This window comes from Acanthochromis polyacanthus, chromosome 5, assembly GCF_021347895.1.
Source record: "Acanthochromis polyacanthus isolate Apoly-LR-REF ecotype Palm Island chromosome 5, KAUST_Apoly_ChrSc, whole genome shotgun sequence".
Classification (NCBI taxonomy): Eukaryota; Metazoa; Chordata; class Actinopteri; family Pomacentridae; genus Acanthochromis; species Acanthochromis polyacanthus.
This window is the reverse complement of record NC_067117.1, coordinates 15,306,257-15,321,950: the sequence shown is the minus strand read 5'-3', so window position 1 is coordinate 15,321,950 and position 15,694 is coordinate 15,306,257. Positions and strand designations below refer to the sequence as shown.

The window sequence follows — 15,694 nt, the reverse complement described above, 5'->3', positions numbered from 1 at the left end:
AAAGAAATGTTACACTGTTATGAATATAAAAATGATTTTAACTTAGATTTGTAACATTTTCTAACCAATTTCCAATTACTTTGACGGACACAAGGAACAATATCATGCAGTAAAAGTAAATCCTTAACATTTAAGTCGTAAAATTCAGATAAAGCCAGTTTGAAAAGGTTTTTTATAACTGATGTTTTATTTAAAAAAATACAGAGTTAGCAATGTGGTATTGTGAATTCCACTGTTTAGTTGTCATGACAGCAATTGTACTGTCACTCTTGTGTCCAAATGTGATCTCTAGAAAAAAGTGCAGTTCATGAAAATTGCATTTCTTGTCTGGTTCCACAGAGGACTGGCTTGATGCTCACACAGATCAGATAATTCCTTTTCTAATTGCATGTAGGAATAGGATCTCAGACATGGACGGCAGCAGAGGGAAGCTGAAGTTTAAGTGGCTCCAAAGTGGTGTCCGCTCACTCACACATCTTCAGGACAGAAATACTGAGTCAGACACACCCTCTCGCCAGAATATAGCGCAGAATGAAGATTCAGAGTCTTTGCCCTTCAGTGATTCTCCAGCATCCAAAGGACTTGGAGAACTGAGTCTGGACAGTCCCAAGAGAAAATTGGAGGTAATTGATGGAAGTGTGCCCTCTGTGGGCAAAGTCAAGCTTAGGAAGCTTTCCAAGAGTAAATTTAAAACATGTACAACTTTAAAAGTACGTTTTTGCTGTGAATTGTGACATACTTGTTGTTTAATAGCACATTCAATGTGTGTTTAGCTGGAGTTTTTAACTGAGTGGTTTATTTCTAATAAAGAAGTTTTAAATGAATCTGTTTTGGCACAGGACGAACCAAGGAATAACTCACCCAAACAGCTGGAATCCATAAAGAGTCAGGATTCATCACCACCTTCATCTCAAGCTGTCACGCTGAAAAAGACAAAGAGGACACCTGAGGAGGCCTCAAAGGCTATCTGCAGGAAGGCGTTCATTGCAGCTATTGACAGCACAAGGGCAAGGAGCAGCTCGGCAAACAGCCCCAGGACTGACTCCCCCAGCAGGTCCTTGTCACTTGTATCTTCATCAGTACCAAATGAAGTGCCCAGTCCAATACAACTTGAAAGAAAAAATGTGGATATTTCCTGCTTCTCAATCAGACCTGATAGGGAATTTGAGGACAATGACCCTGTCAGAGACTATCATCAGTCCCCCATTCAGGTTACTGAGGACACACACATCCACGATGACAGCTCAGAGCTCAAGACGGATGTAAGGGTAAGTCAGCTATTATCAAAGGACATATCTTTAGTTTTAGTTTTGTTCATATATATATATATATATATATATATATACATTTATATATATACATCTTAAAATGTTTGAGTTCTGTATTAGTTTAACTGATTTATTTTTACTCTTTATAAGTAACTGTAATGTTTTTACATAAGAAATTGTTCTAAAATTGCGAAGACTGTAGAATTGTTATCAAACCTCCGAGGAATACAAGCTATTGGAATATAGATATTTGTTCATATGTTAATATTTTTCAGATCTGTGTGCTAAAAGGAGAGGATTCACCCAAGAAATCTGTTGTCAAGAACCCTGCATTTATAGACACAACATCCCTAGACAAGATACTTGCTCAAGAAAATGAACTGAAAGCTGAGGACTGTGACTCATCCCTCCCTGGGCTGGAGTATATTTCACACACTTTGTCTTATTCCACAACTCAACAGGGCAACCAGGGACACCAGGGAGCTGCAACTTCACCTGAAACCACTGGGGCCATCCAAGCAGGGGTTAAAGACAAATTGACACCTTCCACATCCCCACAGAGGACAGTTTATTTCTCATTCAAACAGCCTCACCTTCCTGACATGGGCTCTTCAGAGACGTCCAGGGTTAAGACTGAGAATTTGTCCTCACCCAGCACTATGCCCTGGTTATCAGATCCCTTTGCTTTGCCTCAAAACTCAAACAGAAGACTATCAAGTCCCTACTTGCCCTCTGCAACCTCACGCAGACAGTCAGAAGGTGGCTTTTCTCTGCATTACCCCTACAACTCCTTTGCTCGCCGCTGGGGTCCTAAAAGAAGATTGTCCTTGGGGGAAAATCCTTTGTGGACTAGTTACCCCCACCAGGACAGTCAAGCCGGTTTCATAGACACACACTGCCATCTCGACATGCTCTATGGGAAACTTGGCTTTTGTGGGACATTCAGCAGCTTTAAACGGTTTTATCGGAACAGCTTCCCTCCACAGTTTCAAGGCTGTATTACGGACTTCTGCAACCCCGAGGTCATGGTGAAGGAGGCCCTGTGGGAACGTCTGCTTGCTGAGGACATGGTATGGGGGGCGTTTGGGTGCCACCCCCACTTTGCCAGAAACTATTCAAGCATTCAAGAACAAAATATACTGACAGCAATGAGGCATCCCAAAGCTGTGGCATTTGGTGAGATGGGGCTGGACTACTCTCACAAAAACTCCACTGAACCCTCCAAGCAAAAAGAGGTACGGTCTGATTTGACATGGTCTGATTTAAATATGACTTTGTAATCTGATAAATGTTTAGATAAATATTTTGTGTATTGTGAGTGAAAAATGTCACAATGCTTGTTTTGTTTCTTTGCTGCTATGTCAAGGTGTTTGAGCGTCAGCTGCGTTTGGCTGTGGCTATGCAGAAGCCTCTGGTGATCCACTGTAGGGATGCGGACGATGACCTGCTGACAATCATGAAGAAGTGTGTTCCCAGGGAATATAAAATTCACAGGTGTGTGTTGACTAAAATTGCTGTGACTTATTTTTCTCATTCTGCACGTTTCCATTAGTAATTATTCATTTTGCATTTTGTTTATCGCCTTTTCAGTGTGAAATTCTAAAGATTCTCATAAAATTCTCAAAATTTATGAGGATCTTGTAAAGATTTTCATAAGTTTTGATACTATATGGTTGAAACTTTACTGTATTAATCATTTAATTTAATAATCATCTCTCTTTGTAGTAGTTTGAGTTGAAGATGGTGAAGATGAATGGAAATGTCACATGACTGCAACGTCACTCTTTGCTTTATGGGAAATAACTCCCACTAAAAATATGATGTAGAAGGTGCATTTGTCACTACGGTTCGTGCTGACAGGCTATCAGCCATTTTACTCATTTTTGTCTGCAGCTGTGTTTTTGCAAACTTCCACCACACCACTTAGGACTGAAACATTGAGGCTTATAACTTTAGAAACCTGTACCACTTCATCTGTGAGCCTCGTTTATTGGTTACTTGTGTGGTTTCCAGGCACTGTTTCACAAACAGCTATCCAGTGATTGAGCCCTTCCTGACAGAGTTCCCCAACCTGTATGTGGGCTTCACAGCCGTCATCACCTATTCCAGCGCCACCAAGGCCCGGAATGCTGTCCGCCAGATTCCTCTGAATCGCATTGTGTTGGAGACAGACGCACCGTATTTCCTGCCAAGACAGGTGTGAAAATCAACAACACTGCTCTAATGTCAGTAATTATGTGGAAACTTCTTGCCAGCTTTTACACCTAAATTATTCTAATATCACCTCTTGCCATTGTGTAATGCTGAGCAGTTTTACAGTGTTTGAACAGAGTCATAGTAAAGCTCATGAGCTTGAGCTGCCTTGTGTTGAGAGAGAGAGGCAGGGATCATATAGATCCCCATACTCTGAAGGAAACAACAGCATAGTAACATTTAAGTCATTCATCACAGGAAGGGATTATTTTCATGGAAAAAACGTTCATATTTTGATGCATAGAGATGAATTTTTAGGGATTAATTGAATGAACAAAGAGAAAATAATGAGCCAAACTGCAACGAGCACCACTTTGTATCACTTGCCAACCATAAACAACCACTGGCAATGTCTGGTTGCTCAAATTACATAAAATGGAATTACAGCATTGGTCTCAGGGTTTATAGCCATACCTCATATATCCTAAATTATAGCTTTTGTGAAAGGCTAATCACATTGTTTCATATTACATTTTCAATTTCAAACTGATCAAGTATTCAGCTGTAAAAAGGGTGGTATTTTAAGATTGATCTGAAGAACCTCTTGCATACTGTTGTATTTTTATGCCATCATTTTCTTTAAAATAATTGGGGTTGCTAATCTCAATGACAAATGAATCCTTGAGTTTTCTCTTTTGCCTTAAGATGCCACTAATTGCCTTATAGGCGGAGCATGCAATTCTAATCCAATGCATTTTTAGTCGTATTAAGTATTTCCTCACGCAATCTTGGCTCTGCACCAAAACACGACTCCAGTGTGTCCAGTGCACGGTTTCCTGTGGATGCTCGTTTGTGCTTGCATGTGGGAAAGAGCTAATCTTAATCTTAATATGTGAACCAGTTAAATATCAGCAGTGTGTCTTCAGAACTGCAAACTGCAACGTTAAAAGAAGCAGTGTAGTGAATGCATTTTTAGTGACTTGGTCTAAAATATATCTGAAAAAAATCACACCCGAAAACATCATTAATGTGGTGTATTAATCAGACATTTGTGTTCATCTCTGTCTTGTTCTGTTGGAGGTGCTGCCTACAAGCTACTGTTAACCATTGCTCTGCTCGTCTCACTCTGGACAGGTGAGTAAAGGTGTCTGCCGGTTTTCACATCCTGGAATGGGCATCCACACACTGCAGGAGCTCAGTCTGCTGAAGGGGGAAGACATGGCCACGGTCCTGGACACCATCCGAAACAACACCACTCAGCTGTACGGTATATGATCTTCAGAGTACGTAAAACTAGTGAGACAGGTAAACAGAGTCAGGCTGTTCTGTTCGTGATCAGCAGTAGAGTGTGAAGGCGTAATGCTGCTTAAACAACCTGAGAGACTCAAAAATCGATCTTCAAAGAATGCAAAGACTGAAAACGCCTTCTGTCAAATAGATCATATTTCGTATCATTGTTCATGCAAATTAATTTCACGTTTCAATAATTGACATTACCTTTTTTTTTTTTACTTGTTTGGATGTTTGTGTGATTTTTGCTGTGTTTAGTTTGGTTTGATGTCCTGGGGCCATTTTAAAAGCCTTCACTTGTTGTTCTGTGTTCTTCATATATGTTTTGTTGAACTGCCCCTTAATACAAACACAAGTGCTGCTGAAAGAGAGCATGAAGATGTAAATTTGGACTCTGATATGATGAAGCAAACATGTTTGGTGTTCGAGCAAAGCTGTAAGACGAGTCTGTTAGGCTTGCTTTAGTAGTACCTTGTTCGTCACACATTTGGCTTGAGTGCTTTTTATTTTGAGACCGATTAGCCGTATGACATTCTCTGGTGGTTGGAGGAGGCCACCTAGGGACTGCATTCATGGTAGATGCATGTCTTGTATATAAGGTTTAACGAGAGGTATGGGTTAAAATGCATGGATTTCACATTTTGCCAGTTTCTCAATGAAACCTTGTATTCTATCCTTTTCGGAATGTAGGTCAGAGCACTCTTAAGTTCGTGGCTCTTTATCTGTCCTCAATAATAAAGGCTTTAATGTGGACTGAAGGACAGAAAGGAGCATCACGCAGTGTGTGCTTTTCTGTGTGTGTGACCTAGTTACTGAGGTTTGGGCAGGATGTTTTCCAGCCTTGATTTTCTAAGTTAGTGATTCTGTGTTTCTTAAAGTGAATAAAACAACATTCAGGCCTGTGGTTGTATTTGCAAAGGTACAGACCCTCAGGACATAGTTACACCATGACTCTACCATTTCTCACAAACATGTAATTCATTTAAGCGATAAATGGCTGACGCTTAGTGGTTATTTTTTATAGAGGTGTCACAACCATAAAACCAAAAAGTCACATTTTTATCCCCACATTGAAGAGAAGAGAGCATATCCCTAAACATCTCTTCGTAGTTCCTTGATATTTTTCTCCATGAGTGATGAGAAAAAGGTTAACTGATTATTTATTGAACGGTATTGTCTATACTGGTGTGCACTGGTTGGTTCTAATGTTGAATAACATTAGATCATCACACAGGTTTGGATATAAGTCACTAATCTGCTCACACAGGAGCTTTAAAAATAGCTTCAGACTCAATGATGAATGTTCGAGGGACATTTATTTCACTACAGCTGTACACATGCCAGCATGAAAATTAACATGAATTAGTGGTTTGACAAATTTAACTGAAGCTTTATATAAGGACATTCTGTGACCTTGAATGTCAGTTATTTAAATAACATCTGAGCCTTGAACTAAAAAAAACACATGAAGCTTTTTAAGAAATAAAACCAGCAACTCTACAGGCCACTGCCACATATTTTCACTTGTATTTTAATGATCACTGTCTAATAAAGCTGACATTTAAGGGCATGGAGACAGTATGATTGACATTCATGTCCAAGATCTTTAAGGCACTGGCAACCACCCTGAAATAAAAAGAAAACAATATGTGAAAGCTTATTACTACGATACAAACTGGCAAAAGGTAAACATATTTTAATTGTGTAAAACAGAAGAAGTTGACCAACCTGAAGTCTCTGAGCTTCCCAGCAGATGCTGCACGATCTCCTGCAGTATGACCCGGTACTCATCCAAGTCATCTTCACTGATGGTGACACCAATTTGAAAGGGGACCTACTCCAAGGAGAGAAAGACCATTGGGTTACAGTGATGAGTTTTTGTGTGGTGGGCTTTGTGTCGAGAACATTTTTTCCACTCACTGTGAGATGCTTGTCGTCAGTGGGTGGAATGTTCTCCTCCATGACCTGCCGACCGACTCTGGGCAACTTTCCCCGGTTCTGACATTCAAAACAAGATACTTTTCACAACTGCAACCAAGTCAGGCTCACTTTAAAGTCAAGGAAATAATCTAAATCACAGGTTTTGATTAACTATAGTATGCAATGCAGTAACTGTTTGAAGTTCAAGGTAGTATTTCGCCATTTGGAATTCAATTTTTTGTTCCATCTGGGGGATTTTTAAGTTTCAATGTCGTAACAGGAGAAAAAAAATCCCACAGACTGACAAGAATACTTCAAGAATCAAACTCAGGTACCATAAAAGATAACTTAATTACATAAAGATGTGATAAAAGAGAAAGTATTTGTTCAATTATTGGTTGTTAAAGCAATTTTAAGTAGCATAGCTTAGCAAATCCAAAATGGGACCCATCAGGATGGAATGAGTTTAGATGGACATGGTTCAAAACAAATGAACAATTAAATGTTGATGTTTATCTGCTTCAGTATTACAAGCAAAAGGATCACAATTGAAGAAACATAGCAACCACACAACAAACTAACTCAGACTCAGCTTGGTTTCCTTCTGTGCTTTGCATGATGTGTTTTGTTTGAGGACTATCAGGTAGAAAGTATCTTACCTGGGGTTTTTGTGAAGGGCTCAGAAAGCTGGAGCCTGCACTCGCTGACTTGCTCCACAAGGTCAAACAACACAGTAGGAAAACCAGCATGCAGGTGTTGCTTTTCATAAACATGGTGGAACAATTAAAAACCCGCACTTCCAGACCAGCTGCACACAATGTGACAAAGAAACCCAGCAGAGTTAAATGATTAAAAACCTCATCTGACACTGACTTTGTTCAATATGCCTCAAAATAACCTGCTTTGTTTGGGAAACTCTGGCTTCATACCTTTATATAGCTGCCCATGTTGGTTTAAAGACACATCAAATATGATAACAGGTATTTTTGCTGTCATATCTTGGTAGCACAGGGCTGTTCAAATGTTTAAATTGATAAGAAAGTGGGCATTTCTCTGTTGTGAACAAATATCAGGCCTACAGATCATCTTATCTATTTAGCGGGGTATCGCAGTCGCAGGGATATTGATAAATATTGTGAGCGTGCATAGCAACATTACAAGACTGGACTCCCAGACAAGCAAAAAACGGAACATGGAACTAATCTCTAAATGTGTTTACTCAGAGGAAACAAACTTTATATCAACAAGCATGTAGTATTAAGTTGATATTAAAGAGTCCAAATGTGTAGCAGTAGAGAATGTACCTTTAAATATGTCCGAAATAAACCAACCCAAAGAATTTGACATGTATAACTGAACCAGCAAATCTATATTTGATTAAAAAAAAACTTTCAACATGTTCCGCAGCCATTTTTCGAAAGCATAAGTCTTTAAATAGTTTTCGCTGAATGAGCCACTTGAACAAAAAGCACAGCATTCTGACTAATTCTCAAATTAGCTGTTTATGTTTTTATGAGATTAGAATGTGTGCTGTAAGTGACAGCATTTCTATTGTAGGTTTATTATAAATTCAAATCCATACAGCCTTAGCTTATGTTCTGAACAGACCTTTGTACTCAGTTCTTTATATGGCGTTTCATTCTCTTCAAACACTAACATATTAACAATACATTTTATTTATAATGTTTCAGCAAAATCTCAAAATGCTTCAGCTGATGGTATAGCAAATACAGACCCTCATGAAATCAATGGTTTGAATTCTTGGCATCAGTTAAAATGAAGATGTTTCAAATTAGATTTTCAATTTTCTAATCAATAATTATTGATATGTAAAAGCTTATGTGTTGCTCTGCTTATCTTTGAGATGATGTTTCGTAATCTAATACTGGTCCAAGTGTATAGTGGAATGTTTTAATTTCTAAATATTGCTCAACGTTGAAGGTCAAAGCTCTTGATGTAACATCGACTTTAAACTCCTGTTAGGAACTGCACCTCTACTGAGTATTATTATTTCTGTGTAGCAGATGAGAGGACCTACCATATCAACAACTATACATTGGGTAAAACAGAGGAAGAAGTGGTAGATTGAGGAGAAATGAGCCATGCAGAGGCTGATCCACCATAAAAATTCCGGATCAGTATTACAAAGCATTTCTTTTCTTTCTTTCTTTTTTTTTTTTTTTTTTTTTGCACATGATCACAAAAAAGCAGGGAAACTGTGAACAGGATGTTGCACAGTTTTTAATGACTAATTGTGTATACAATATGTGTTTTCCTTCACATAGACAAAGACATAGACTCAGTTCAGTTATTTTTCCACTCAAAACTGCAAATGAGACCGAAATGAGCCAGAAGACTTCCAACAGGACTGATATTTAAAAAAAAAAAAAGAAAGAAAGGAAAAAAAGATGGTGTCAGTCAGATTGCCAGATTGTGGGAATTTGAGGAAGGCACCAGTAGGTGGCGGTAAATAGATAATGTGGCAGCGAGAGAAACACCAACGAAGAAAACTGCCATTAAACAAAAGGAAGAAGAAGAAAAACCAACGAAGAAGTTGTTAAACTCGGTTACAGCAGCAGTATGAACGATATGGTGAAGTAAGCATTTGATAACCATGGATAAAAAGAAGAAACCTTTCGCGGTGACTGCTTCATCGGTGAGTTGTATTGAAGAGCAGCTTTACAAACATTTACCTGATGGTCATTGTGGTGGTGAGACGTTTGTTTAAAAGATAAAATCCGCTAGCTTTAGCTAACTTTCAGTCAGGCTATTGGTTGCTAACAACTGGGTTGCATAGATATCACATTAAAACTGTTCATTACTCAATTTCCCAATTCAACAGATTTTTTCACGAAGAGGCAATTAAAGGGTATTCAATATAGGCTCTATGTACCTACACAAATATACTATTAGCTATGTTTATCTTTAACCTGTTACACTCATTGATTTTACTGTATGTCCACAATATAAACCCTGATGGCTGAAACATTGTCCTAGATCCAGAAGAGAAGTATTGCTTTACATTCAGTATAGTTAACACACACCGAGTTAACACACACCTGCCAAATAACAAATCCTTAACACATATTTCCTTAATGTTTTGTTTCTTTCAGCTAGTGGATCTTAAAGCTGAACTCTACAGGAAACAGGAGCAGTTTAAACAGCAGAAACTTGGGCAAGAAACTACTGGTGCTGGATTTAAAACAAAATCCACAGTTAAGGTACAGTATGACTGATTTTAGGACTGTGCTTGTTTTTACTTTTTTTTACCAGCTTGTTTAAACATCGATTGAGGTCTCTAACTTTCTCTTTATGTTCCTGTGTAGAAACCTAATATCTGGAGTAAACAAAATGCTGGTGTTTCAGCAAGAGCTGAGAAAGATGCAGAGCAGCTGGCTGAAGAGCAGAACAGCCTTGATGCATCCAGGTGGGTTCAGTTATAGAGATAATCTGCTGTTGTAACACACAAGTGGCCAAAACCTCTAACTCCTCATGTCTCTTCTCAAAACAGGCGCAAGTTGGAGGAGAAGGCCAGACTTTATGAACAGATGACAAAAGGAGACTTTCCAGGTTAGTGGTGAAGTTAAGAAGAATAAAACCTGCCTGATATTTATCTGTACGAGGAAGTGTATTTACTTTGTATTTAACTGGTCTTGTAATCCATCAGATGAAGAGACGGAGGGACTGTTTCTTGTGGATTTCACCCAGAAGATTATTGACAAAAATAAAGAGACTTTTGCACAAAGGGAGACGGAGAAAGATGATGAGGAAAGAGGCAGCTCGTCACCAATCCCGCCTCCTCAGAACCCCGATGAGGAATGGTAATGTCTGATTTGTTTCACGGGTTAACTTTAAAAATATTTAGTCAGTTTGTCTACACTTAAATATGTCGTCTTTGTGAATTAAAATATGCTGATAAATGCCAGTGATTAATGTTAAACTAGTACTAATACCATACCAACCAACCTCCAATACAGTCGCCATAATGACAACATAACAAATACTACTTATAAAAGTGTATACATTAATTCTAGTTCTGATTTAGTTTAAAATCTGTTCTTTCTCTCTAGGGTGGACTTTGTGGATTCTTTGGGACGATCTCGAAGATGCATGAAGAAAGATCTACCAGATTTTAAGAAAATGGACCAAGACTTTAAAGGAAAAGGGTAATTATTTGCAGGCAATGTTTTTCACAGTAGAAATGGGATGTTAAATGTATCACTGGGAACTACAACTGTGTTAAATATGACTGTTCCCTGCAGGTCTGACAAGGACTTGCTCTCAGAGGACATGCGTCGAGAGCTGCAGAGACAGGAGTGGGAGAGGGAGGAGGAGGAAGCTATGAAGAGGCCTGTTGGCCCAATCCACTATGAAGATATAAGAGGACAAGGTTAGCTTTATGAGCAAAACTTCTGTGCACGCATTAGGAACTACGCCAAGACGCTTGGTTTTCAGATGTTGTGGTATAGCTCCTTGAAACAAATCATTTTTCTGCTTCATCTCAGAGGCTCGGGAGCTTGGTGTCGGCTACTATGCCTTCTCTCAGGATCAGGATCAGCGCAGGAAGCAAAGAGAAACCCTGGATATGCTCAGAGACCAGGTGAGCTCTTGATCAATAAATGACAGTTTCAGCCACGGCAACACAACATCCAATATGTAGATAATGCTATTAACCACATAACATGCATGAGGGTACAAAGACAGGAGAAGCTCCAAAAATATTGTCTGCATCAAGAAAGTTAGAGAAGTGATCATTTACCGTCTAATTTACAGTAGTCTTGGATTCAGTTTTGCATCCCAGTTTCTTTTATTTCACTGTGTAAATTATTCAAGTATGTGTAGCAGAAAGCATGAATACTTCTCTGTTCACACGTTATGGACAGACAGCAGACATGTTCTTTGGATCCAAGATTATGAACAAGTATTTGGAGCGATCATTACTCAAATTTTACACACACTTTAAGTCCTTTTGCGCTTTTTTTCATCTAGTAAAGTAAATCCGTTTTGAATCTGAACAGATGCTAAATGCCTCTTTTACGTCTGTCCTGCCCTTCAGACAACAGATCAACGCACTAAGAGGGAGCGACTGAAGGAGAAGAGACAAGCCGTCCTGCAGGCTCGACTGGCCAAGGTGAGGCAGAGGAAGATGAAGAAGGCCAAGCTGGATGGCACCGAGGAAGAGGAGAGAGAAGAGGAGGAGAATGAAGGTGAAAATCTACACCCACTTCAAATCAGTTGCTGAAATGAACAGTTATTCTACTGTATAATAGCTTGTAGGTAGAGCTGTTTGTGTGAGAAATCTGTTTGCATGCTGCAGTCCATCAATCCTATGCATGTTATAGAGGGATTGTTGTGAATTGTTTGTCTTAGCAGTGGAGGAGGAAGATGAAACATTAGGGCCTCTGCCAGAGGAGTCCCCAGAGGTCAGCACTCTGAAGAAGGTGGTTGTGGAGATCCAAGAGAGGAAAGACACCAAACCGGGTGTTCCCCATGTCAGAGAATGGGACAGAGGCAAAGGTAAAGTTTAATATTCAAAAGGAAGTTTACTCTTGTGTCTGATTGATACATCTCCGCATAGTCCACGAGTTGTAGTTGTGTACGAATCTGTATTTTTACACATTAACAGGATTTTGTGAAATTATAAATATCATTTCCTGATTTGTTTTCTTCTGTTTAAGCTTTCACTGGTGCTCATTTAACTGCCTCAGCCTATTTCAGTCTCTTTCTCTTACTGGACAGTCACTGCCAGCAGCTGTTTATCTCGATGCAACCGGATTTTGATATTTGCATAACAATGGTGAACACAAGAGCACTTTAGTTAGCTTTATTTCGTGCCAATTTTCTGGAAATTCATTTGAAATTCTGTTCCTTTGGGTGCTAACTTGACTATTTCTGCGTTAATTTTCTCCACCTAGTTAAATCATCCATCCATACAGTTCAATAATAAATTTGCAGGTGATGAGTTGTGCTCCAGGATCTTAATCACTTGCAGATAGGCTTTTAAAGATCAGAGTTGAGCGCTTTTCATGCATGATGGAAATTTAAAATTCTGAAAACCTTTTTTTCTCCTCAGAGTTCATGTTTAGCGAGTGGAAAACTCGCCGTCGGGACGAGCGAGATTCAGAATTTGCACCTCCCTCTGCATACTTTTCTGAAGAAAAGAGACCAAAACCAAAGACTAAAATTCAGGAGAATAAATCCAGCATGTCCTTTAAGTGGATGTCAGGCCTGGGAGGAATTTCAGAGAGCAAAGCAGAACCAGAACCTCAGCCTAAAACTGCTTCTTCACCTCCTCAACCTCAGCAAAGTCCTGCGACGTCTTCACAGCCGAAACCCTCAGACAGCCCATCACTTTCAACTCCCCCCTTCCACCCACAGTATCCCCCTCCTATGTTTTACCCTCCATTCCCACCTCCTCAGTTTGCAGGTGCACCTCACCATTTTCCTCCATTTCCCCCTCAGTACCCAAACCAGTATCCTCCCCAGTATCCACCTCAGCCTGCAGACCAGAGCCAGCAGCCCCCCCAGGACCCTCAGAATCTGGACGACATGCTGTCCTTCTACAGGAACACTACCTGATCTTTCAAATACTGTTTGCTGTGTAATTAGCTCTTATTGGGAATGTAAAGGCTGTTGTTCCCCTTTTTTTGTTGTTGAAAACAACAGAACCCAATGTCTTCACTCTTTGAGATCAATAAACATTAGATTTAATTGGAGATCTCTCTTACTTCTTTTTGTTTGAGCATTAGAAGATTGTTTCAGTTGTTAAATGACACACAAAGACTTGTGTAATGACAGTGAGGGTGTGGAAGGTTGTTGAAGTCTGAATATTGACTTGCAGTAAAAACAAAATCCACCAGGTGGCACCACACACCTTCTCTGTTAAAATCTCTGCAAAGGACAAGCCTGGTTGTGCACTGCAGTGATTGATCTGAACTGTTTATCGTAGAGCTGCAATTATTGGTGAGTATACAAATCAATTTCTCGCTTAAATGTAGGTCTGAACAATGTACTGAAGAAAGACTGTGGTTATTTGTGACAGATACTGCCTTTACAATACAAGTCATGGTTTTAGTGGGAATGGTCATTTTGGTATTTCCTGTGCACTGGGAAAAAAAACGGTGGGTTTTTTGCTGCCTGTACCACACAAGCATGTCCCCTTATGTCTGAAGGACGTGACCTACAGGCCTCTCTAGCAGCTTCATGCTCATGAAGAAATTGCAGCCCCAGCTCAATTAATCGCTCAAACTCATTTGTTTTGTCACTAAATTCTAATTGGTCCCCCAGTAGGCCAAAACTCAGAGATATTCAGTTTATTACACACGAGAGACAAAAAAAATCAACAGAAGCTGAAACTAAGAAGTCTTTAAACTCAAATGTTTGATTTACAGTTCAAATGCTTTAAAGATTACACATTGTAAAACAAATTTAACGTGAATCTGCGTTGCCATTAAACTAGGAATTTTATGCAAAATCATTTTTTTCATTATCTTTTGAACCCAATACATGTTCCCAGTGTGTCAAAAGACCCACAAAATAGTGAGAAAAGGCCAGCTCCTTGCTTCTGTCTTTTCTCCATAGATCAGAAAGTGTCTCTGAAGGAGCTGTTGGGCTTTGCACCCTGCTGTGATGTCACCGCAAAACCAGCTAACAGAGAGTGGAATAAGGATCATAAAACTCCTCGACTGTGAGTCTGCATCGACGCTGATTTACTGACAATGTGCAACGGCAAAATGTGATCATCATGGAAGACTGTAAAGATCTAAGTACCATGTGACCATTTGTGTGTTTACTTGTGAACTGCTCAGTGAAATTAAAGGTCTCACTGTATATACCATAGTCTAATCTAGGAAATGGTAAATGAGACAATTTATTTGTAAAGTGTTGTTTATTTGCCGGGAATGTTGCAGAAACCAAACAACTTGGCAGAGTTAAAAAGATGTTTACAACAAACAGAAATGCTAACAGTGAAGCTGCAGAGTAAGTTTTATTTTCTCCACATGTCTGTGCCACAGAGAGGGATGTTGATCCTGAAGCTTGCTGCTTTAGTCATAATGAATTTGACTTCATTCTGCTGTGAGTGTCACTGCAGAGTGAGGAAGGTTTAGTCGGTCTGTGAGGGTTTAGGACTGTCTTGCTGTCCAATAACAAAGCATGTGAATGCTCTGATGTGGACTTTTTGTTGCTATTATGTGCGCATATCTGAATATTTATCCGAGCAACCTGCCCATAATCCACAGAGAAAACTGGTAAGCGTTGTAGACAAACCAAGCGTGGGTGCTGTCGGGAAGCAATCTGCTGGGAAGTTTATCCGTAAGTGACGGCATCTGGCTGAGTTATTTATTGCATGTTTGTAGAGTTGTTTATATTTTCAGTCAAACATCCGCAAAGGATTTACAGCTGTTCACGGCTCTCCTGACTTTGGTAGTTTGCTCAAATGTGTGAACACTCTAATGTCACAAACACGGAGTGATCAACTGAGCAGCTGATAAAATTGAATGAAGCCCGAGTCTGAACTTCTGTGATGATTTGCTTCCAAGCAACATGTTCTGTCTCACTAGTGTCCCGTTCCTCCTTTTTATGCCATTTAAAGCCCACACAAACTCCCATGCTCTAACACTGCATCTGGGACATTAAGTCTGTGAAGGTTTCGTACTTTGGCCTCAGCGTGAAGATGGACTTTTTGAAGGTGTCCCTGCAGCACTCCTCCTGAAGGGGTCATAGACAGCAGCAGCTCAGCAGTAGTTAAAGCTGCACACTCTGAAATAAGGCTAAAACCAAGGCTAATATAAGCATCTTGTGAACAATCTGTGTGGTCTATTAAACTGAATCTTCAAACACACATTCTGGGGACATGTGAGACCTGCAATTATTTGCTAAAATGGAACTCGATATAAGGGCTCAAGAAAGGCAACAGATGAAGAAACATTCTGCATCATCACTTCTATCCTCCAGCACAGATTTTTATTGTAACAAACCCATGGAATATCCAGTCTCTGTGTATGAGTCACACACTAAAACAA

At 39.6% G+C, this 15,694-nt stretch overlaps 3 protein-coding genes across 4 annotated transcripts; 2 read left to right on the top strand and 1 right to left on the bottom strand.

Moving 5' to 3' along the window:
• Positions 1 to 1,556: 1,556 nt before the first annotated feature.
• tatdn2 (TatD DNase domain containing 2) lies at positions 1,557 to 5,636 on the top strand. The gene is made up of 4 exons (XM_022191057.2): positions 1,557 to 2,503; positions 2,635 to 2,762; positions 3,282 to 3,465; positions 4,596 to 5,636. The coding sequence occupies exons 1-4, from the start codon at positions 1,871 to 1,873 to the stop codon at positions 4,734 to 4,736; spliced, it is 1,086 nt and encodes a 361-aa protein (XP_022046749.2). The 5' UTR covers positions 1,557 to 1,870; the 3' UTR covers positions 4,737 to 5,636.
• A 721-nt stretch (positions 5,637 to 6,357) lies between these two features.
• Positions 6,358 to 7,563, bottom strand: ghrl (ghrelin/obestatin prepropeptide). Its single transcript, XM_022191056.2, has 4 exons — positions 7,331 to 7,563; positions 6,672 to 6,749; positions 6,480 to 6,585; positions 6,358 to 6,377 (listed from the first exon to the last, which is right to left on the bottom strand). Exons 1-4 carry the CDS (start codon positions 7,442 to 7,444, stop codon positions 6,358 to 6,360), a joined length of 318 nt encoding a protein of 105 aa, XP_022046748.1. The 5' UTR covers positions 7,445 to 7,563.
• A 1,641-nt stretch (positions 7,564 to 9,204) lies between these two features.
• ccdc174 (coiled-coil domain containing 174) lies at positions 9,205 to 13,387 on the top strand. Of its 2 annotated transcripts, none has more exons than XM_022191082.2 (11): positions 9,205 to 9,327; positions 9,785 to 9,892; positions 9,998 to 10,098; positions 10,183 to 10,241; positions 10,339 to 10,492; positions 10,742 to 10,837; positions 10,934 to 11,061; positions 11,177 to 11,271; positions 11,728 to 11,878; positions 12,045 to 12,188; positions 12,745 to 13,387. In XM_022191082.2, the coding sequence occupies exons 1-11, from the start codon at positions 9,286 to 9,288 to the stop codon at positions 13,248 to 13,250; spliced, it is 1,584 nt and encodes a 527-aa protein (XP_022046774.1). In that variant the 5' UTR covers positions 9,205 to 9,285; the 3' UTR covers positions 13,251 to 13,387. The 2 variants fall into 2 exon arrangements, with proteins under 2 accessions (XP_022046774.1, XP_022046773.1); XM_022191081.2 differs by having other exon boundaries at positions 12,042 to 12,188.
• The last annotated feature ends 2,307 nt before the right edge of the window (positions 13,388 to 15,694 follow it).